At 38.0% G+C, this 22,890-nt stretch overlaps 1 protein-coding gene across 7 annotated transcripts in view; it reads left to right on the top strand.

The window, feature by feature from the left end:
• The window catches only part of rapgef6 (Rap guanine nucleotide exchange factor (GEF) 6), an 82,437-nt gene that overhangs the window by 22,553 nt on the left and 36,994 nt on the right, over window positions 1-22,890 (top strand). For 5 of the 7 annotated variants that reach the window (XM_063012238.1, XM_063012236.1, XM_063012237.1 and 2 more), the window contains exons 1-6: window positions 6,583-6,666; window positions 18,482-18,613; window positions 18,860-19,040; window positions 20,601-20,737; window positions 21,176-21,334; window positions 21,732-21,884. In XM_063012238.1, the coding sequence (XP_062868308.1) occupies window positions 6,613-6,666; window positions 18,482-18,613; window positions 18,860-19,040; window positions 20,601-20,737; window positions 21,176-21,334; window positions 21,732-21,884 (816 nt within the window). In that variant the 5' untranslated portion in view covers window positions 6,583-6,612. Of the gene's footprint in view, window positions 1-1,354; window positions 2,126-6,582; window positions 6,667-18,481; window positions 18,614-18,859; window positions 19,041-20,600; window positions 20,738-21,175; window positions 21,335-21,731; window positions 21,885-22,890 lie in introns of those variants that run through there. The other 2 variants (XM_063012240.1, XM_063012239.1) reach the window with 2 other exon arrangements.

Raw genomic sequence — 22,890 nt, 5'->3', positions numbered from 1 at the left:
CTGAAAGGCTTCATAGTGATCAGGGTCCTGACTTTGAGTCCCGAACAATAAAAGAACTGTGTGACATTATTGGCACTCAAAAAATAAGAACCACCCCCTATCATCCAAGAGGGAATCCCGTTGAACGTTTCAATAGAACCCTGCTAAACATGCTGGGGACACTTGAAAACAAGAAGAAGGGTCAGTGGCATCATTACGTTAAGCCACTAGTACATGCATACAATTGTACCAAACATGAGGTAACAGGATTTACCCCTTACGAGTTGATGTTTGGGCGACAGCCTAGATTACCAATTGATCTAGCCTTTGGCTTGCCAGTCCATCACCAATCAGGGTCACATTCTCAGTATGTCCAGAACCTGAAATCTCATCTTGAGACAAGCTACCGGGTTGCTGCAGAAAATGCACAGAAAATGGCAGAGCGCAACAAAGTGAGATTTGATAGGCATGTGGTTGAATCCAATTTGAGAGAAGGCGACAGAGTTTTGGTGAGAAATGTCCGTCTGCGAGGCAAGCATAAGCTAGCTGACAGGTGGGAACCAGATGTGTATATTGTTTTAAAGCAATGTGGAGATGTCCCAGTATATACTGTCACACCTGAAGCTAGAAAAGGTCCGCAGAGGACCCTTCATCGAGATCTTTTGCTGCCCTGTGGTTTTCTCCCCTTAACCATAGTAGAAGCTGACACAACAAAGGTTCCAAGGCGACCAAGGACTCGACAATACCATAGAGAAGACAGCTCAGACGAAGCTGATTGGAGCGAATCTCAGCCCGACTCTGGGGGATACTACCATGAGAGCTATATAAATTTAGGGGTGGAGACTCTAGGCTTCAACCACACTTCCAAGCCCTTGGAACAAGTTCCGGATAGAGTTGGTTCAGAACTTCCCAAAGTAGTGACCGCTGTTGAGCCAGATCCTCCAGACGAAACTGGGTTTTTCCCTCAAGTTGCTCCAGAGGGAACTTGTGATTTAAACACATTTGATCCTAGGGAAAATAACTCACTAACATCTGAGGTGGATGTCTTACCCGCTGAACAGGACCCTGGAAATCTTCCTGAAGAGAATGTTAATGATGTCCCTTCTCTTACCCAGACCACTGAAGAAAAGAGTGAAAGTGGCGTTGTGAGAGAGCAAACTGAAACCAGGATTGGAGAGTTTTTGAGAAGATCCACCAGAGATAGAAAGGCCACTGAACGGCTAACCTACTCTGAGTTAGGGAATCCATTAATTACAGTAGTCCAATCTTTGTTTCAAAGTTTGAGTGAAGCAGTTGCAGATTCACTTGCCAAACCTAACTTTGTAGAACAACACAGAACTTTTACAGTATAGATCTAATAAGATGCACGAGGACGTACAAAGAGTAAGGCAGGGGGGATGTAACCCACATTAAAAAGGGAAATTAAAAAATAAATAAATAAAGTGTTAAGCATTTCTTATATAAATATACCATTATGACTTGTTAAAACATATGTACAGGTGTAGTTCATTAAAAGTTCACACATTTCATTGATTCAGAATCAACTGAAAATGACTGATAATAATTTAATGAATAAATAAGGAGTATGCCTTTTATGGGAATTCGGTGACGCTTCCCCTTTAAGAAATGGCTGCTACATTAGAGCCGGTGAATTCCCGGATTGAACGGAGGGAAAGTGCGGAAAAAAGTGGAGTAACACAGCTGAAAAGTAGTGTCTGTGATTATTATTTTCTATTTTCTCGTTAACGCAGCCAGTTTATTGTTACATGCTGATATTTGTCTGTTTCTTTGGGAAAGTTATAATAACAGTTTCTTAATCGGACAGCTCCGGTGAATAATAGGAGTTTTCTAAGTTGAAAGAGAGGCTTTTGTAATGTGTGAGTGGTGCGCATGCAAGCTGATGTAAACATGATGGCGAGCCAGACCCACGGACTTCATTCTTAAAGGCAAGAACTCGTTTTTCCCGCGTGCGCGGGAGGATTTCATCATCTACTGTTAAATTCCACCGGTTTGGATTATAAAGAGTTGCTACCAGAGCGGTAGGATTATGGAGACATTTCTTTTTTTTTCTGAATAGGAAACGAACTGAGATCTGAGAATAAAGTGAAAGAACTGAACTAAGATTTGAACATATTCGGAGCTGAAAGTAAACACAATTTAAGTATAGTATATTTTGCAATGCACCTTATGTATATGATTTTGTTATATAATTGTATTTCTCTAAAGTTTGAATTAAAATATTGAACTGTGTCGAAACTCTAAAGAAAAGATACTGTTTATTGGCAATATAGATTAGTTTAATTCTAGACCGGTCTAACATAAAATAGATAAAGGAGCTATTTTGTTATACATTCTACAGAAATAATCTTTAATTTAAGTAAAGAAATAAGGGAAACTGTGAGCTATATTCATATATTAATGTATTTTGTTATATATTGTGTTATATATTGCTGAATTCACATGTTGGAGCACTGTTTTGCTGTTTACTTCTAGTAAAGTGCTAATATTTGCATAAAGAAATCTGGTCTCTGGCTTAGTTTTGTATGTTCACCCCACTCCAATAGAACCTAGAACTGGTCCAGTAGCTTATATAATATTACATTATTTACTTCAGGTGTTACATGTACATAATCGTAACTCTTTGAAATAACTTAATATGAAATGTATCATTTAATATTGAACATGTAAATTACTGGTGCTGGTCATAAAATTAGAATATCATGAAAAAGTTGATTTATTTCAGTAATTCCATTCAAAAAGTGAAACTTGTATCGGAAAAAATTTTGTTAAAACACATAAAGAATAACAATGATGACTGGACAGTCTCCTTTAGGTTTTTTTGTGTCGTCATTTATGGCAAGTCACCGAAGCCCTGAAGCACTTCTGCAATGGTGCAATGCTGTGTTAATTCTAGATATATTTTAGAAAGTTCCACTTTTGACTCATCCATTTACTAAACGTCTTGGATGACTAAAAGTCTTGGATGACATCAAGGTTTGGGTTTTTTTCTCTTTTTGTTTTTTTGCAAAATGTTCCTTTTGTTAACAGCATTTTTTTTTACTATGCAGCATTAAAATTTTACCGTACAAAATTAAATGGCCAATTTATTAATTTATGTATTTATTCATCAATATATTAATTTATTTATCTTTAGTAACATCTTATTTATCTTTCATAACATCTTTAGTAACAGATGGACTAGTCGGACCTCAGTACACATTTCAAATTTGCTTCTTTCCAATTTAGACAAAATTGAGCCAGGAAAAGTCTGTCACATTTCTGGATGTTGTTGATATTTGAGTCCTGCATATTCTTAGTAGAGTTACATGGCTTCACTCTACAAAGTTAATTAGTTAAATAATGTAATGAAAATTATGCTTGCAAGGCTAGAATGTTTATACTCTACTCTTATACGCTTTCTCTTTTACATTAATTTATAACTCGGGGCAATGTGGTTCAGTCAGTCCACTGACGTGTTTTTTGCAGAAGACGAAACCGGAGTATACAAAGTAAACCCATGCAGATACTGGAAAAATATATTCTGTAGACACCAGTCACAGACACCAGTCACAGATCTCTTTAAATAAAGTGGTGTTAAAAAAAATAGCTGTGATTTTAAAAAAGTGAATAAAGCACAAAATCATTATAATAACTTTTATTTCCATAAATGCAAATGCACTGAAAACACTACACTTTCAATTCTAAATCAAAACATTAACAAAATGTAGCCAGTTTGTGTTCATCCTTTACAGAAAGTTAAGAAAAATTAACATTAGGCTGTTCAAAATAATAGCAGTGCCAGCATTTTTCTTTAAAAACTCAAAAAATTTATAAACTGCAAATGTTAGAGGTTTCACTTTACTTGAAATTACTGAACTAATATTTAGTGGCATAACAACTGTTTCCGAGATCTGTGTTGCATGGAGTCGACCAACTTCTGGCACCTCTGAACAGGTATTCCAGTCCAGGATGATCAGACTACATTCCACAGTTCTGCAATTTTGGGTTTTTCCTCAAACAAACGCATTTCAGATGTCAGTCCACAAGTTCTCTATGGGATTGAGGTCAGGGGATTGGGCTGGCCACTCTGTTACCTTAATCTTGTTTGTCTGTAACCAAGATGTTTTGGGTCATTGTCATGTTGAAACACCCATTTTAAGGACATTTCTTCTTCGACATAGGGCAACATGATCTCCTCAAGTATTCTGATATATTTAAACTGATCCATGATCCCTCGTATGTGATAAATAGACGTAACACCATGGTATGAAAAACATCCCCATATCATCATTTTGTACCACCATGCTTTACTGTCTTCACAGTGTACTTTGGCTTGAATTCAGTGCTCGGGGGTCGTCTGACATACTGTCTATGGCCATTAGACCCAAAAAGAACAATTTTGCTTTAATCAGTCCACAAAATGTTGAGCCATTTCTCTTTGGACCAGTCAATGTGTTCCTTGGCAAATGTTAACCCATTCAGGACACGTCTTTTTCTTAACAATGGGACTTTACAAGGAGTTCTTGCTGGTAAATTGGCTTCACTTAATCATCTTCTGTACTTACTGGTAACTTCAGATGTTCCTTGATCTTTCTGAAGGTGATCACTGGCTGAACCTTTGCCATTTTGGCTATTCTTTGTATATTCTCTGTATCCATTCGAACAGTAGTTCCACGCTTCCTTCTGCGTCTTTCAGGTTTTGGTTTTCACTTCAAGGCATTGAGATCATTTTAGCCGAGCAGCCTATAATCTGCTGCACTTCTCTGTATGTTTTTCCCTCTACAATCAACTTTTTAATCAAAGTACGCTGTTCATTAGAACAATGTCTGGAACAACCCATTTTACCCAGTATTTCAGAAGGAAATGCACTATGACCAACATGTGCAACATTTGCCACCCTCCTAAATTAAATAAGGGCCAAAACTGACACTCGTTCTTCTGCAGAATGAATGACTTCACCAATTGAAATCCTCACTGCTATTGTTTTGAACAACACCCTTTCAATCAATGCTTCAATAACTCAGAATGTGCGGCATGCATGTCCTAATTGTTGGTTTTGTTTTGTTTTCATTACTCTACTACACTTTCAAGTGATTTATCAGGTTAATGATGTTGGACTTCTATTTTTTTGAACACCACTGTACCTTTTAAAATATTCTAAGCATTTCTACTCCTTAAGGAGAGAACAGATCCATACCATTAGCACCAAAGAGATATCAAATATCAAAAATTGATACTTTTTAAAATATATCTTTAAACATTTTCAAATATAGATTATATAAATGTATAAGATTTATATAAGGAAAGGGAGATTCTAGAATGCTAGAGGCTATGAACATCCCTTCCTGCTCTTTTTTTAGTTTCTCTGTGAGATGCTTTGCTTTCATAATAAAGCTTAGAAAGCTCCATGTGCTGGATTTTCATTGGCTGGTACAGAAAAAGATGATGTCATATTTCATTGCATAAAAGACATGGCAGATAGGATTCACTTCAAGTTATCACTTTAATTTAAGAAATAAAAGCAATTTCCTAGCAGCTTAAATCAGTAACATTTAAAGAGTTTCTTGCACTGTTTAGACATAATGTCATTGGTTTAACTGGGAGGCTTAATTACATTTATTAACTAAATAATTAGTAATTTTATGCTACAGTGTGCAGTGCAGATACTGTTCAATATGCACAGGTTTGTGCAAAAAGAATCCATTAACCTAGCATGCATTGTTAGATGTTGTCTACATCCTAATGCTACGTCTTTGTTGTTCCTGCTGAACGGCTTTTTATATCGAAGCTTACTGTATATACCAAGCTTTATTCTGTTTGATCAATAAAGATGCTCCCCTTTCTCTGCTTCGAGCTGGCAGCCAATAGCTCTAATGCAGCCCACCCCCACCCTGGTGCTCCCTTCATCCCTCACCACAGTTCACCCTTCTCAGTACTCAGGTGATGTCATTCTTTCTCTGCCAGGCTCCCCACCCTCTTTGTCTACCCCTCTCTCTCACTCTCTCTTTCTTTTTTTTCTCTCTTGCTATTCCCCTCTCTCTCTTTGTCTAGCTCTCTGTCTCTCTGCCAGTGGAGCATCCAATCAATGTGAGTGTTTCCTGGGGGAGCTGCTGGGGCGTTGCAGCCAGGGATGCACACTCAAAGACGGGGCACAGCAGCCCTGTGGTGAGCCAGCTCACTTCTGCTGTTTTTTCCAGAGGAGCAAGAGTGCACTTTGCTGTGTGGAGTCTAGCATCCTGGGAAAAAATGCAGGATTTCAGTGTTTCTGGTGCAGTCCAACTTCTGCAGTAAAGTTTGGCATTTGCTGCATCTGTGGAGGATTTTCTTTTTCTGAAGACTGGGTTGGATTTTCTTGCAGTTAGATACAACAGCATCCTTGAAGCCAAAATTTTGCACTTGCTTGTGTGTCTGCACATCTGCTCATTACTGATGCATCTCTGCAGTTGCAGTGGTTTAGAAAACCTGGGTTTTTTGGCCTAAAGTATTTGGCTTTTTTGTTTTTGGAATTGTTTTACTTAAGGCTATTGGCTAAATTCTCAGAGATTAAAGGGCTTCAGTTACTAAAAAAGACTGGTTATTGCTGTTTTTTTCTCTGCCTGATGAAAGAGGAAAGTTTCCCTTGCAGCTCGGGAAATGGCTTTCCTCGTCCGTTGCTATGCCAACTGCTTGCAGCCGTGGTCCTCTAAAGTAAGTGATGTAATCTTTCTATGGCCGGCTCTGTGGTGTAATGTAGAGAGGGTAATTTGTGCACGTTTTAGTCAGCCAAGGTCCTTGTTTATCAAAGGTGTGTAGCTGTAGTTCAAATAAAGTTCATGAACATTTTTTGGTATTTATTAACTTTATTAAAATGACATTAGCACAGTTTTATTTAATTAGCTCTGTATTTACGTAGGGATAGTAATAACTATTGACCCAAAAATTTGGGTTTATGATATATGATGATGCTGCTCTGTGTGTTAAATGTAAATACACATGTTGTAGGTCCAAGCATGTTGCATTATGGAATGCTCTGCAGGCTTCACATTACCAATTAATTAACTGCAGTTTGATCATCACATGTTTGGTCTCTTTTGAGTTTACTTGCCAAATGTGGAATATTTTATTTATTATAAAAGCTGTTTTAAAATAGGGTCAGTGGGTAATGCTTTTGTGTTATTAATTGGAAAACTGTGGGCTGAAATCCCAGCTCTGCAACGCAGCCTCTGTAAGGCCGTGGAGCAAGGCCCTTAACCCTCTCAGCTTCAGGTTGCTGTACAATGTCTGACCCTGCTCTCTGATCCCAGCTTCCAAACAAGCTAGAATATGTAAATAAATAATTTGTATATTATTTCTGTGTATATGACATATAAAGGCATTCCGTCTGCTCTAGATTATTTTTACAACTGTTTTAAACTATTGTGGCGCCGGCGAGTAGGAAGGAGAGCGTCGGGGCCGCGAGTGAGCTGCCCTTGGCAGTTCACCCAGTGGTTTTGGGACAGACACTCATTCATACACACAGACATTCATACAACAGACAAACATGAAAGCTGCCTATCCAGCCCTCACCGCAGCCACCACATCCCCAACACTGGGATACACGGCCACGGTGAGCACAGACAGCGTGGCCGCAAGGGCTTCTGGGTAAAGCCCGTGGCGGCCCCCTAGCGGTGACGCTACATTGCCCCCTCCCTAATGGTCAACCGACCCGGTGACTAACTCACCAGCGTTCACTGGGTGGTTCCTCGGCCGGACCGCACCCCATTACACTGCAGAGCCGCCGTTGTACCCACTGCTGCGCCTGGCTGTGCCCCCGCAGCAGCACCTGGGCTAGCGCAATCGGACAGACCGGGCATATTGGCCCACCGAGCCACCCAAACACCACAATCCCACTTCTGACACCAATGTGGCGCCGGCGAGTAGGAAGGAAGAGCGTCGGGGCTGCGAGCGAGCTGCCTTTGGCAGTTCACTCAGTGGTTTAGGACAGACACTCATTCATACACACATACATTCATACAACAGACAAACATATAAGCTGCCTATCCAGCCCTCACCGCAGCCACCACATCCCCAACACTGGGATACACGGCCACGTTGAGCACGGACAGCGTGGCCGCAAGGGCTTCTGGGTAAAGCCCGTGGCGGCCCCCTAGCGGTGACGCTACACTATATACAGTAGAGATGGAACGATCGATCGTCTATAAATCGATATCGGCCGATTTTTAATCAAAATATGCGATCGGCGATATTTCCCAGATGTAGCCGATCCGATCGTGTGATATATAAAGACCATGTTAAGCTTAACAGCTCAGTGGATTGATCCAGACTTTGAGCTACAAAGCACCAACCATCACATCACCATTCATCAACCATCGTACAGAAACCATCGTGAAAGCTCTTCACAACCTAAAATAACATAATTAATGTTGTGCATCATACATAGTTCAGGATCATCTGCTCTGACTGACAGAAAACTTTTAGCTCCACAGATGGAATGAGTCTGACTCTGTTACAGATCTGTGGTAATAGCAGTTTAATTAAGCTTTTTAATTGAGCTTTTTAATGTAAGAGAGTCACACAAAATGTTCTGTAGTAGCTGGTGTTTATTTAAAACCATGACATTAATTAATAACAGTAAACACGGAGAGATAACTGAGAAGAAAAACTTATGCTTCGCATAAAATGAATCATGAATCACTTATATCGATACTGTGAACAGAGCGTCTCTCTTAAAGGCACACACATGTCAATGCTTCTGTCACCGGTTTATCTTCACTGTTCGTCCTATTTTTAAGGTTTTTTCAGACTGAACTGTATAACATCTAACCTGCGTGTGAGCGTGGTCAGTTAGACTAATGAGATATGTCTCCCGTGGGTGAGAAATGAATTGCTTTAGTTTTAGAAGTAAAAAAATCTCGCAATGCCGCCACACCCCCTGGTCAGGCACTCGCGAACCACAGGTTGAAACCCCCCCATTGGAATCGGCTATCGGCCGATCGCTCTGAAAAGAAATTGGAGATCGAAATTGCCGTAAAAAACCCTGATCGGTACATCTCTAATATACAGGGGTTTTATACATTATTGTGTGTTGAATCTAAATTAATTACCTTTGTAATGGTTTTATTCCTTTTATCAACCATTCTAACTCCTGTTTGAGGAATTCTGAGCCTGTACCTTTATTATATACTCATGTAGATGCCCTACATAGTAACTGAAAGACCTTTGGGATTCAGCGTGTCGAAAAAAATTCCTGCACGTAAACATGTTTATGGCAAGTCAAGAAATAAATTCAAAGCAATATTAATAATTAATTATAATTAGTCATCTTGAAACTTTTTAAAAAGAAAAAATCCTGTGTTAAGGATAAGCAACTACTGTAAGAGTTTTAGATATGAAGCACATCATAGACCAGGCTTATAACTCACTGACTTACCCCCTTGTTCACTCATGTTTATATTATTGACACTAAGTGGTACTCATTCTAACTAAATTTAGACATGATAATTCTACCCACCTTTATTGTAAATTAAAAGGCAAAACGTGTCGTGATCCTGGTTCTGGCAAGAAAAAACAAGTTCAGATTAAAAAAAAAAAATTAAGTATTTAAGACTTTTAGTCTAATATAATTTTTTGTTTTCATCATATACAATGCAGCTGGTCTGGGCCAGATTAACCTTGTCACTGTACTCTGACCTTGTTTGTTTATTTATTTTTTATATTTATTTGTTCCATCATCTAGTTGTTTGTTTCCAGTAACTTATCTTGGTTGGCATAACAGATGAAGCCAGGTAGCCCTAACAGCCAAACAGTAAAAAATATATATATACTTTCATTTCAAATCAGAAGAAATTTTGTTTTTTACAAAAATTCTTAATTCCGATTTTTTGATGGAGGCATGAAAATTGTTTCTTAGTAGATTCTTAGTTGCATCAGCACTTACAGCTAATACAACCACTCACTGTAGCTTTTATAATACCTCCATCAACACAAAGTACCACTCCATTGTAGTGTATCAGAGAGCCAGGTTTAAACCCAGGACCCTGGTACTGTGTGGCATCTATATTATCTGTTGTATCCTTTTTATGAATTATTTATTGTTTTCACACATTTGCATCTGCTGAAACAGTGTTTAGAGGTTAGTTAGGATGTCTTCAAGAGTAATCAGATAAATCTGGTTACTTGTCCTTTAATGAACACCATTAAAAAATATCTATTATGCATTCTTAATGTGTTTTGGTGGGGCATTTTAATCACAGTCTAAACACTAAAACTGGGCAAAGTGACTTGGTTACACAACTGGTATTTGTACTAAAATCATACAGGGTGAAAAGTGTCGTGCATTTGTGAATATAATGTTTGTGTTTGTGAACAGAGATCCGGTTAGAAAGACTGTGTGTTATAATTTTTGTCAATTTAGCTTAATTTAGCTTAATTTAGCTTCAGCCTCAGCCTGACTGAACAGCTTTGGAATTAACTGGCACATGAGTTAAAGCTTTCTTGACCAACATCAGACATACAATTGGCTGTTGTTATAGCTGAAAAGATCACACAGCGGTCACTCTATTGTAATACCACAAGCTCATGGTTAGGTGTCCATATAATTGACCATACTGTGTGTGTGTGTGTGTGTGTATGTATGTACGTGTGATAATTCTTAAACCAACGGTTAAAAGACTTTGGCACTATTTGCATACCCACACACACACACACACACACACAGAGATACAAACTACATCAACGTAAAACTTGGGACATTCTGAAGAATTAAATCAAAGGAAATATCTGATTTGTTTTTATTCATTTATAACCTTTAAGTCTGACAAACCAGCTGACTGATCTGAAACATCAGCTGCTCAACAGTCTGTGGTTGCTGTTGTTTGATTTTCCTCTACATAATGTGCCATACATTTTCAGTAGAAGACCTGGACATTATGCAGGCCAGCAAGTACACACACTCTGTGTCAACAAATCCACACTGTTGTAGCATGAGCAGAATGAGGTCTGGCAAAGGTCTTGCTAAAATACCTATTGATTTCTTGTAAAAAAATATGTGCTTGTGTCTCTTTAAAATCTCAATACAGATCTCTGCATTAATGGTACTGTCACATACACTATATTGCCAAAAGTATTCACTCACCCATCCAAATAATTGAATTCAGGTGTTCCAATCACTTCCATGGTCACACATGTATAAAACCAAGCACCTAGGCAACTTTGTGGCAACAGTTTGGGGATGGCCCCTTCCTGTTCCAACATGACTGCACACCAAGGTCCATAAAGACATGGATGAGCGAGTTTGGTGTGGAAGAACTTGACTGGCCTGCACAGAGTCCTGACCTCAACCCGATAGAACACCTTTGGGATGAATTAGAGCAGAGACTGCGAGCCAGGCCTTCTCGTCCAACATCAGTGTCTGACCTCACAAATACGCTTTATTTTCCCATAAACACACTCCTAAACCTTGTGGAAGGCCTTCCCAGAAGAGTTAAAGTTGTTATAGCTGCAGAGGGTGGGCCGACATCATATTAAATCCTATGGATTAAGAATGGGATGTCACTCAAGTTCATATGTGTGTGAAGGCAGACGAGCGAATACTTTGGCAATATAGTGTATTCAGAGACCCCCTTGCACTGATGCAGCCCCATACCATGTACAGATACATACTAACATACAGATGTTGGCTTTGGCATCTTTCACTGTCTTTGGCACAGATCACAACGTCCATCTTTTCAGAAAACTTGCTGAAACCATCTCAGATGAGCTTCAGCAGAGAACTCAGCAACATTTCTTTATAAAATTGATGTATGGCTTTCTGTTTGCGTAATGGTGTTTCAGGTTGCATTTTATGAAACACCAGTGGACTGTATTAGGTGACAACATTTTTCCAAAGTGCTCCCAAGCCCACTGAAGCATATTATTCCCAGCAGCATGACAGTTTCTAATGCAGTGTTGTCTAAAGGCTCGAAGCATTGAGAAATGTTCTTTATGAACAATTCTCTCACTGTGTTTGGCACAAAGTGGTGAAAAGCCGCGCGATACCATGTTTTAAAAAGACTCAAATACAGATGTGAAACAAATTGATTGTAATCTGCCCGTTTGGAGAGGGTTACATATTGCTAAGGTTCAGGGGCACTCCTTGGTTTATAAATATAAATTTTGGATTAATCAGTATGTCTTAGCCCATGCCAGGCATTTGCTTTGTTACCTTCCTAAGAAGTGATTTAGAGCCGACTGTTTGTCCTATGAGACCTTTACTTTGTAGCCTTCTTTTGACAAGTAGCTTTGGAGTATCTGTGTATCAGGTGCAACAGTGTTGTTTGGCTACTGTTTATTGCAACATACTGCCCACCTTATTAGAAACACACACCCGGTTACACCGACTGAGTGTAGATGTACAATTTCAGTGTGTACAAGCTTATTATTAGTGGACAGTTTCTGATTAAAGGAAGCTTTTGGCTTGTTATTGTTGTTGGCTATATACACAATGTATACAGTGGATTCAGAAAGTATTCAGAGTCCTTGACTTTTTGCACACTTCATTGTGTGGTGGATTTGATTGTAATGGGTATAATTGCCTTTTGTATATCAGTCCACACTTAATTAGCCATAATGTCAAAGTTTTTATGGTAATAAGTTTTAAGAATTTACTCCTACTCATAAAAGTATTCAGACCCCTTGCTGTGGCATTCCAGATTGTGATTAGGTGCATTCTGTTCGCATTTATTTTCATTGAGATGTTTAGAACTAATTATATATATTTAAAATCAAATCCACAATAAAGTAAAATATGCAAAAAGTTAAGGGGTCTAAATACTTTCTGAATCTACTGTACATATACAATGTATCACAAAAGTGAGTACACCCCTCACATTTCTGCAAATATTTCATTATATCTTTTCATGGGACAACACTATAGACATGAAACTTGGATATAACTTAGAGTAGTCAGTGTACAGCTTGTATAGCAGTGTAGATTTACTGTCTTCTGAAAATAACTCAACACACAGCCATTAATGTCTAAATGGCTGGCAACATAAGTGAGTACACCCCACAGTGAACATGTCCAAATTGTGCCCAAAGTGTCAATATTTTGTGTGACCACCATTATTATCCAGCACTGCCTTAACCCTCCTGGGCATGGAATTCACCAGAGCTGCACAGGTTGCTACTGGAATCCTCTTCCACTCCTCCATGATGACATCACGGAGCTGGTGGATGTTAGACACCTTGAACTCCTCCACCTTCCACTTGAGGATGCCCCACAGGTGCTTAATTGGGTTTAGTCCATCACCTTTACCTTCAGCTTCCTCAGCAAGGCAGTTGTCATCTTGGAGGTTGTGTTTGGGGTCGTTATCCTGTTGGAAAACTGCCATGAGGCCCAGTTTTCGAAGGGAGGGGATCATGCTCTGTTTCAGAATGTCACAGTACATGTTGGAATTCATGTTTCCCTTAATGAACTGCAGCTCCCCAGTGCCAGCAACACTCATGCAGCCCAAGACCATGATGCTACCACCACCATGCTTGACTGTAGGCAAGATACAGTTGTCTTGGTACTTCTCACCAGGGCGCCACCACACATGCTGGACACCATCTGAGCCAAACAAGTTTATCTTGGTCTCGTCAGACCACAGGGCATTCCAGTAATCCATGTTCTTGGACTGCTTGTTTTCAGCCAACTGTTTGCTGGCTTTCTTGTGCGTCAGCTTCCTTCTGGGATGACGACCATGCAGACCGAGTTGATGCAGTGTGCGGTGTATGGTCTGAGCACTGAAAGGCTGACCTCCCACGTCTTCAACCTCTGCAGCAATGCTGGCAGCACTCATGTGTCTATTTTTTAAAGCCAACCTCTGGATATGACGCCGAACACGTGGACTCAACTTCTTTGGTCGACCCTGGCGAAGCCTGTTCCGAGTGGAACCTGTCCTGGAAAACCGCTGTATGACCTTGGCCACCATGCTGTAGCTCAGTTTCAGGGTGTTAGCAATCTTCTTATAGTCCAGGCCATCTTTGTGGAGAGCAACAATTCTATTTCTCACATCCTCAGAGAGTTCTTTGCCATGAGGTGCCATGTTGAGTATCCAGTGGCCAGTATGAGAGAATTGTACCCAAAACACCAAATGTAACAGCCCTGCTCCCCATTTACACCTGGGACCTTGACACATGACACCAGGGAGGGACAACGACACATTTGGGCACAATTTGGACATGTTCACTGTGGGGTGTACTCACTTATGTTGCCAGCTATTTAGACATTAATGGCTGTGTGTTGAGTTATTTTCAGAAGACAGTAAATCTACACTGCTATACAAGCTGTACACTGACTACTCTAAGTTATATCCAAGTTTCATGTCTATAGTGTTGTCCCATGAAAAGATATAATGAAATATTTGCAGAAATGTGAGGGGTATACTCACTTTTGTGATACACTGTATAACTATGTAGATTATTAACTTTGTGTTGTGCAGAGATATATTTTTATCTTGTGTTATGGCTTCCTAATTCTTTGTTTATATATTTTTTTTCCTTTTCACCCACCACAGTATTCTGGTCAGGGTTGCGGTTCGTCCATGTTCCACTAGGAAACACTGGTTGCAGGGCAGGAGAATAGGGTGCCAGTCCATCGCAGGACTTCAGCAAATTGTGTTAGATGTTCAAAATTGCAAGAAACATTTTTTTAACAAATTATTGTTTACAGTTATTTATGCTTTTATACAGTTTAAAAATATTGGAGAAGTTATTGTTTAGACCTTGACACTCCTGTTTACAGGCATATATGCATACTCAACAACTGTTCTGATCAGGTGTTCTGTGCTTAAGTGTATTCAACGCATTGTGATAACTATGTTATAGGTGAAGAAGGATAGGAAGAGGCCAGTTATTGGTCTTTAGCTTTCTGTCTTATAGTCGGTGGTGCTTCACTCACTTTATTTTACATCTTTATTCATCTTGTGGTGACCAGAATTATTTAAACTTGACCGTGTGGCTAACATTGTGGCAGGGATGTGAATATGGCTATGAAAGTGCTTAGAGATGTTTGTTTTTGTTTATTGTTTGAATCTTCATACAACTCTAGTTATAACTATTAGTTTAAATTAATTTTGTGCATGTATGATTTGTGTACAGTTTTTCCTTGCCATTGTTGCCCTTGTCTTGTTTAACAGGGGTTTTTGGTCTATCTGTCTTGTATTCTGTAAAGCTGCTTTGAGACAATGTCTATTGTAAAAAGCGATATACAAATAAATTTGACTTTACCTAAAAATTTGACCTAAATTTTTGCTGTTATGACTATGCCAATGTGTATTTTTATATTTTCTTATTGAGGGGTCAGCTTGCAACACATGAACAATCATCACACTAAACTATCAAGATTTATTGGTTTAGCACCTTTTATAGTAAACATTTTAAATAAGAATTTGTTGACAACAAGCTAGCCAGTAATTATTTGGAATCTCTGAAATCTCTGGGCTCATCTTCCCCTGCATTGTGCTGGAAAATACCATTATTGTCCTGGAAAGTCATACTATGATACCATACAATATAACAGTTGTAGGTTAAAACTATGAAAAGTATAGTATAAGTGTTGATATTAGCAAATATTTTATTTAGATTGATGAAAATGGCATGTGTTTTTGTGTAGCTGTAGACTTGCACTGATCGATTGAGGCATTTTTTCAGTTCAAGGAAGGTCCTGAATATAATGACTATGAAAAAAACATTTTTATTTTCTTAAACTATCTGTAATTTGTTGTCTCTGAAACAGTTGCAGAAGTGCTTAGCAGCGTGTTGCAGTACTATGCACATTAGGTGCTGCACATGCAAGGAGTGGGCATTATCGGTTGTTTATTACCTAGATAGACCTGTATTTTAGCCTTTTATCCATTCACAATATTGTTATGTGCTAATTCATAGCATTAATCTTAAACTAATACCTCTACTTAGTCTTCACAGTAAGCTGCTCAAAAATAAGTGGGCTTTTTCTTCTCCAGATCCTAGTTTATGTTTTAAAGACTCGTAATATTATAAACAAAGAGTGAATGTTGCAGGCCTAATGCACAGTCTATTGATTCTTCACTTCCTGTCCAGATGACATCCAAAACCTCTCAGGGTAGAGCAGCTAAAAGCTCTCAGTGTCTATTTGGCCAGTACAGCGATGCTAAGAGCTACCATTAAATAATGGATCACATTTTTGCATGTCATGTTAACGGTGGCTATGTGTTGGAACAGTGTTGTTTCATAGATAAAACACAGTTTCAACATTTCAACAAAAGACACGTTTTACCTTCTAAATAGTAAAATGATCACTAGAATAATTTCTCTTATTTGCTTAGATATATTATTAATCTTAATTAATATATAAATTATTATAAGAATTTCTTAATAATAACACTTGTATGTTATACTCACTTATCATGAAAAGCTCTTCATTATCCTAGTCTTTTTTCTGTAATAAATATTACTGTTTTTATTAAAATATTACCAAATAATTTAAAAATATATGTGGTTCACAGTTAGATCTAACAATGACTTTTGTGTGACTGTATTTAACTTTTGTAAATTGGACGCAATTATTATTACATAAACAAATTGGTAGTAATAAGTCAAGTATGATCTGAACATATCGGACCAGACCTCTTACTCTAACCAATCTATTTTTAGCTTATGTATTACAATATCATGCTTTTATAGCATCAGGTGCTAACCTTTAACTGTAGCCGTTAAAGTTGGCTCAAATCAGTTCTTCAGGGCTGGACGTGTGACACATCACTTCTTTTTAAATTAGCGTTTGGGACACAGCTTTGGTTTTTGTGTTATGGGTCAGTGCAGATTCTGAGTTGTGTGGTATCTGAAGATCAACCCAAAAAGGTAACCAGTATAACTTACTGGCAGATACACCAAGAGAATCAGAATCTATTTTATTTCATCAACCGTTGTGGTCAATGCCACTGTTAATCCGGTTCCATTGGGAAACACTGGATGTAAGGCAGGAATATACTTGTTTTAGTTTTAGGGTGTTTTTTTTTTTTTACTGTACTTGAATAATATAATTAAATTTACATATCATTAAAAGATATATTATATTTATTCCATATTGCTCTCACATATTGCTCTCAGAATATAGCATTTGGCCTTGACTTTTTCCATACAGCGAGAGCATTCGAACGTCACACTGATTGCTTAGCTATCAGCTTGATTGTTATGTTGACAGTCAAGCTGTTAGCTGATAGTATATGAAATGCTATAAAATGCACTTGTGTTATTTACAATTCACAACCATGAGAGCACTGTTGATTTTGTGACCCTTTATAAGCTTTAGTAAAAGCCAGACAAAATATTGAACTGACTGTTTTTCTAACTGTAAATGAATGGCATTGAATTGGGAAACATCTGGCAACATAAATAATGCAACTCGTGGCCTGTGCTGCTTCCTCTGCAGCTGTGATGAGTACGTGTACCCTGCAGTGATTCCCTTTGAAACCTCCAGTCATGTTCTATAGATAGCATCTGCCTGATAATTATTGTTATCTGTGCTTTTATTAAATTAATTTTGCACAACATGATGTACTTTCTGAATTCTGACTACAAGTAAAAATACTTATGGGTTTGTCTGCAGCTCATAAAACAATGTTTGTAAATAAAAAGAAGGGGTATTCTACAGTTACGTGTAATAAGTTATACACAATATAAGGGGTTTTGATAAACATACATTTTGCAGACAAATATGGATTATTTATTTTGCACCACAGTGTATGGTGACTGGTGGGGCAAAAACAGACATCTGTGGTTAGAAATAATTGACTTTTAGCAATATTGTGGGTTTTCTATGACCCATTTCTTTTGTAAATTGTTTTAAAATTTAAGGTTAATGTTATGAGAGACCCTTTAATGGACCTGCATTTTCAAAATCCTTAAAAGTCAGATAAGGCCATGCAAGCACCTTACAAACCAGTTAATTTAGATGCAAGTGCACTTGGTTATTGTAAACTAGGTAAATAAAGTGCTGCCACTGTGAGGTTTGAACTTTGCTAAGATTCTGTCTATGCCAGGCTGTGCCCACATTGACTCATTGACTGTCTTACTAAGTAAGTAATTGCATCACTGATTAAAAGTTAACATATACAAAGAAAGCACAACTAATATCAACATCAACCAAACTCTGAAATTCCATTGTCTGTGGCTTTGTGTCTGCATAGAGAAAATATAATGAGCCTACCATCCTTCTTCAATTTGCAGCGTATTATCACCCCCACTCCAAATTTAAAATAAGTCTGTAGTTTCACCTCTTGATTTTTACGCCGAAGAGCTGTATTATGGAGATGCAGTGGGTGAAAGAACATTAAACTGTTTGCATATGTGTTGCCTCAAAGTGCAACCCTGAAGGTCTTTACTGTCCAAGTAAAGAAAATTCTCAATACAAACAAACCTTTCACACCTCCAGGAGGACGATTACATTAAATTACACGATTACATCTCTGTTCTTTAGTTCTTTTAACACATATTTCTCTCATATCCTGTCTTGTTTCAACAGCTTCCTGGAGATCTTAGCAGGATGCACCTGACTGACCACCCCCATCATCAGGTGATGGCAATACCACCCAGCCAATCAGGATGCAGCATTGGCAGTGATTCTGCAAGCAGTAGCTTATCAGATATTTATCAGGTATTTACTCGTTTTATTTTTATTTATTTATTTATTTTTACCATGGAACAAACATACTTTATTTTATTTAATATTCTTTCAGAATGTTATCATGTTTTATTACAGTGCGTACATTTAGTGTGTGCATTATGAATACAGACAAAAAAACACAGAAAGAATCCACTGATATATGGCTTTAATAAAAGCCAGCCACAAAAGCAATAACAAAAGAAATGTGGGAATTAAGAACATATTTAACTACCCTAGGCCACCGAAAGTGAAATGGGGGACATGGACCTGTCCGGACTCCCAGAGGCACCTGTGGACTCAGAGGACGAGGATGAGGAAGATGAAGACATTGAGCGGGCCTCAGATCCTTTGCTTGGCAGAGATGTGGTGCGAGAGTGTCTGGAGAAAGAGCCGAGTGAACGCAATGATGAAGACATTGGTTTGTTTTTCTCCCATTTTTATTATTATTATTATTATTATTATTATTTATTAGCCTTTAAAGCCCTCGGCAGTTTAAAAATAGTTTTACTACCTTAATTTCTAGGCTTCTAACTTTGTAACTGCAAGTGACAGTCTTACAAATTGTGTTATTTTTTAAGACCCCATCTGCTAGTTAGACATACATTTATGTGTAATTACAAATGTGTGTGGCATTTAGAAGAATTATACATTGCTTTGGAATAAATGTAAAAAGTTTTAATTACCAAATACCAAAACATTTATGCTATGGCTTGGTAAAAAAAAAAAAGATTTAGTGAGGAGTTGGTAGACGTACATTTACATCAGTGTTGTTTGTCTTATGATGCCCACATTGCTGTTTGCGTGTTGCCAGTTTACATCTACAGTACTATTAATTGTTATTGCTGTTTTATTTACCTTTTTATTATGCATCTACATCAGTGGAGTGTCCAGATCTGTTAACTGAGCTGAATATCAGAATTAGTTGTAGAAACCTGGCAATCTTTTTACACTCGCTGTTTTTCTTTCTCTGTGGATGAATTTGAGTGGTAGATGGGTTGCATTAAAATTTGCAAGCCACAATGTATTCTTTTGTTCTTTACTCTAATATGTTAATGTTACATCACTTTACCCCTCATGTTAATGTTGCACCTGTGTTATCAATAACAGTAGTTCTTTCTTCTGTGGCTGTACACCAACTCATTACACCAAACTTTTTTTGTTTAGAATGATCTTGGATTGTGTATATTTAATATAAAGAAATGGTTTCCCAAGTTAAGAGACAAAGCAAAGTGCATTATGTTATCTAAAAAATACCAAAGGCTTTAACAGGAAAATACAGTAGTATAATGTATGTGTATTTCTAGCTTTGATCTAATGCAGGCTATTACTTTGCCAGCCCACTTCATTTGTTGATTGTCAAGGCATGTAAAAATGTGAATTAGTTGTTTTTTATTACCTCAGAAAGATAAATAACCAATATCTTTGTGGGCTATGTCACTGTGGTAGAAAATGTTTTCAAAACAAATCAAATTAAGTCAAAGGAGTATTCAAAACAAGTAGGGAATCCAATTACAGAGAAGCACAGATCAATCTTAGGCAATCTCACAAAACAATCTCAGGCATAATTTCACAATTTGTTCATCATCGACCACACTGCTTGGGTTACTTTTTCACTCATTAAAAAATTTAATTGCCCCCCAAACTTAAAAACTGTCTTTGTCACTTTGCAACAACTGGAAATAATAACTGGAAATTTTTATGTCACTTTGAAGGAATTTTTGCATTTTTGCAGGGTTCCACAGCATTGAAATGAGGTTCAGGTCAGGACTTTAAGACAGGGCATTAAGAAGTAGACCTGCTTTTTTTGTTTTGGATCATTGTTTTATTGTGCTTTAGCACAGTGAAGTATGGCATTTTTAAATCCCAATGATGTTGGTTATAAGGAAAGCTTATTGATCTTATTTTCTGGGAGCAAAGACATTTTTCACTTCTCACATATCATATCTTGGTCTTACTTTGGCTTTGACTTCTTTTCTAGAGCTGCTTTTGGAGTTTATGCATCAGCTACCGGCCTTTGCCAACATGACCATGTCAGTAAGACGAGAGTTGTGCACAGTCATGGTGTTTGAGATTGTGGAGCAGGCAGGCACCATAATTCTGCATGACAAGCAGGAGGTAAATGAACTTTTTACCATGTCATTTAAATGTGGCAGTTATGACTCATCAGTTACTGGACTAGTAATCAGAGGGTTGCTGGTTAAAGACCCATTACTGCTAGGTTGCTCCTGTGGGGCCTTGAGCAAAGCCCTTAACCCTCATTTGTTTGTATTGTATTCACATTTTTTAGTTGCTTTAGAAAAAGCAGCCACCAAATAACAAAAAACTGATTTCCTTATGTGTCTTTGAAAGCACAACCTTTATCTGTTCTATTATTTATCGTTTTTATCCTCCCATTCTACATTTTCAAATTCCACATCTGTATAATAGACTTGACACTTGACACTCACATGATTTTCTCTTTTGGCCCACTTATTAGTGAAGTTAGGTGGACCAGTTGCAAAGCCATAACTGTTATCCTAATTACTGGTAATACCAATTCTGTTTTGTTTCCAGCTGGACCTGTGGTACGTGATTCTGAATGGTGCAGTGGAGATTAATCACAGTGATGGTCGCACAGAAATACTCTGCATGGGAAACAGCTTTGGCATTTCCGCCTCCTTGGAGAAGCAGTGCATGAATGGAGAGGTGCGCACCAAAGGAGACGACTGCCAGGTACTGCTATTTACATATATGACATGTATATAATATATAATATTTTTCAATAGAAAGACTTTGTGTTCCTTTATTAAAGAATTATTTTTAGACCTGACAGTTTTTATATACAAATTGCAACCAAGGCCATAGTTCAGAAATTTAGATGTATATTAATGCCACAGAATGTGACAGAATCTCTGAGATTCGAGGGGCTGGTTCTTATACTGCTTAGTTGCTTACTTGCTTTAGGTTTGCAGAATTGCACTGTAATGACATCTTACAGAGCCAAATTGTGCTAGTCTATTTCAGTCAATTCTATTAAGGGCATAGGTATTTTTGTCCCAGTTCTGTCAGTGTTCTGCCTCTTGTGCAACATGCTCCACTCACACAGCTGTCTTATGTTGTTTTGGTTCAGTTGGTGTGTATTGCCCAGAGGGACTACTGGCGCATCCTCAATCATGTGGAAAAGAACACACACAAGGTAGAGGAAGAGGGTGAGATTGTTATGGTCAAGGAGCACCGTGAGCTGGACCGCAGTGGCACACGCAAGGGCCATATTGTCATTAAGGTATTTGCCTAGTTTTTTCTCACATAATTAGATATATATTTTGTACTAAGTGGTTCTTGATTGCTTTCATTATCTTTTTACTTTTCAGACTTTGGGTTGTTAAACCAATTTTTCATGTTTAAACAACTCAAATTACTGAAAGAAATGTTTTCTCTTAACCACGCGAATGTGCATTAGCAGCTGCATTAACAGTCAATATACAGTGGGGGCCAATGGTCTGAAAATGATTCTATTTGCCATTTTTCTGAAATTAAATGCAATGTTTTCATTATAAATCGTTTAATCAGTAAAATGTTGTATCCTAAAAACAACACATGAGTTTTAGAGTATTCGTTACAAGCCCTTCTTTTTATAGAATAACAGCATGCTCAGGCTAGCATCAACTCCAGACGTTTCTTACTGAATGCTTGTCTTTTTCTGTCTTCAGTGTCCTCATTATTGCACAGTTGAGATCTTTGACAGTGACCACTCCTTGATCTTCTTAGGCCTTAAATAAATAAATAGTTAATTATACATTGTTTTATAATTTTTTAAAACAAACATTTTGTTAAATTTATGGTTAGGGTTTGACCCCCACTCTAAGAACTTGACTGCATATTGGACAAAACAGTAGCATACTATTAGTGTACACTGAACCACAGATTCATATGATGTGTTTTCTGAAGGGATTTGACTGTTTCACTAAGATTTATTCTTAAGATAGGGCAAGCCGTAGCCTAGTGGTTAAGGCACAGGACTAGTAATCCAAAGGTTGCTGGTTCAAGCCCCACCACTGCTAGGTTGCTGCTGTTGGGCCCATGAGCAAGGCCCTTAACCCTCAGTTGCTCAGACTGTAACTGTACTGTAAGTCACCTTGGATAAAGGCGTCTGCTAAATGCTGAAAATGAAATGAAATGAAATTTATTCAGGTAGGCTTTATTCACCAGTATGTTTATCATAACTATGTTCTAGATGTATTTGGGCATTATATTGTTTTAAGTGGTGCATTTGCTTTGTGCCTGTTTGA

The sequence above is a fragment of the Trichomycterus rosablanca genome, chromosome 16, assembly GCF_030014385.1.
Source record: "Trichomycterus rosablanca isolate fTriRos1 chromosome 16, fTriRos1.hap1, whole genome shotgun sequence".
Lineage (NCBI taxonomy): Eukaryota > Metazoa > Chordata > Actinopteri > Siluriformes > Trichomycteridae > Trichomycterus > Trichomycterus rosablanca.
This window is presented reverse-complemented; position numbering and strand designations above follow the sequence as displayed.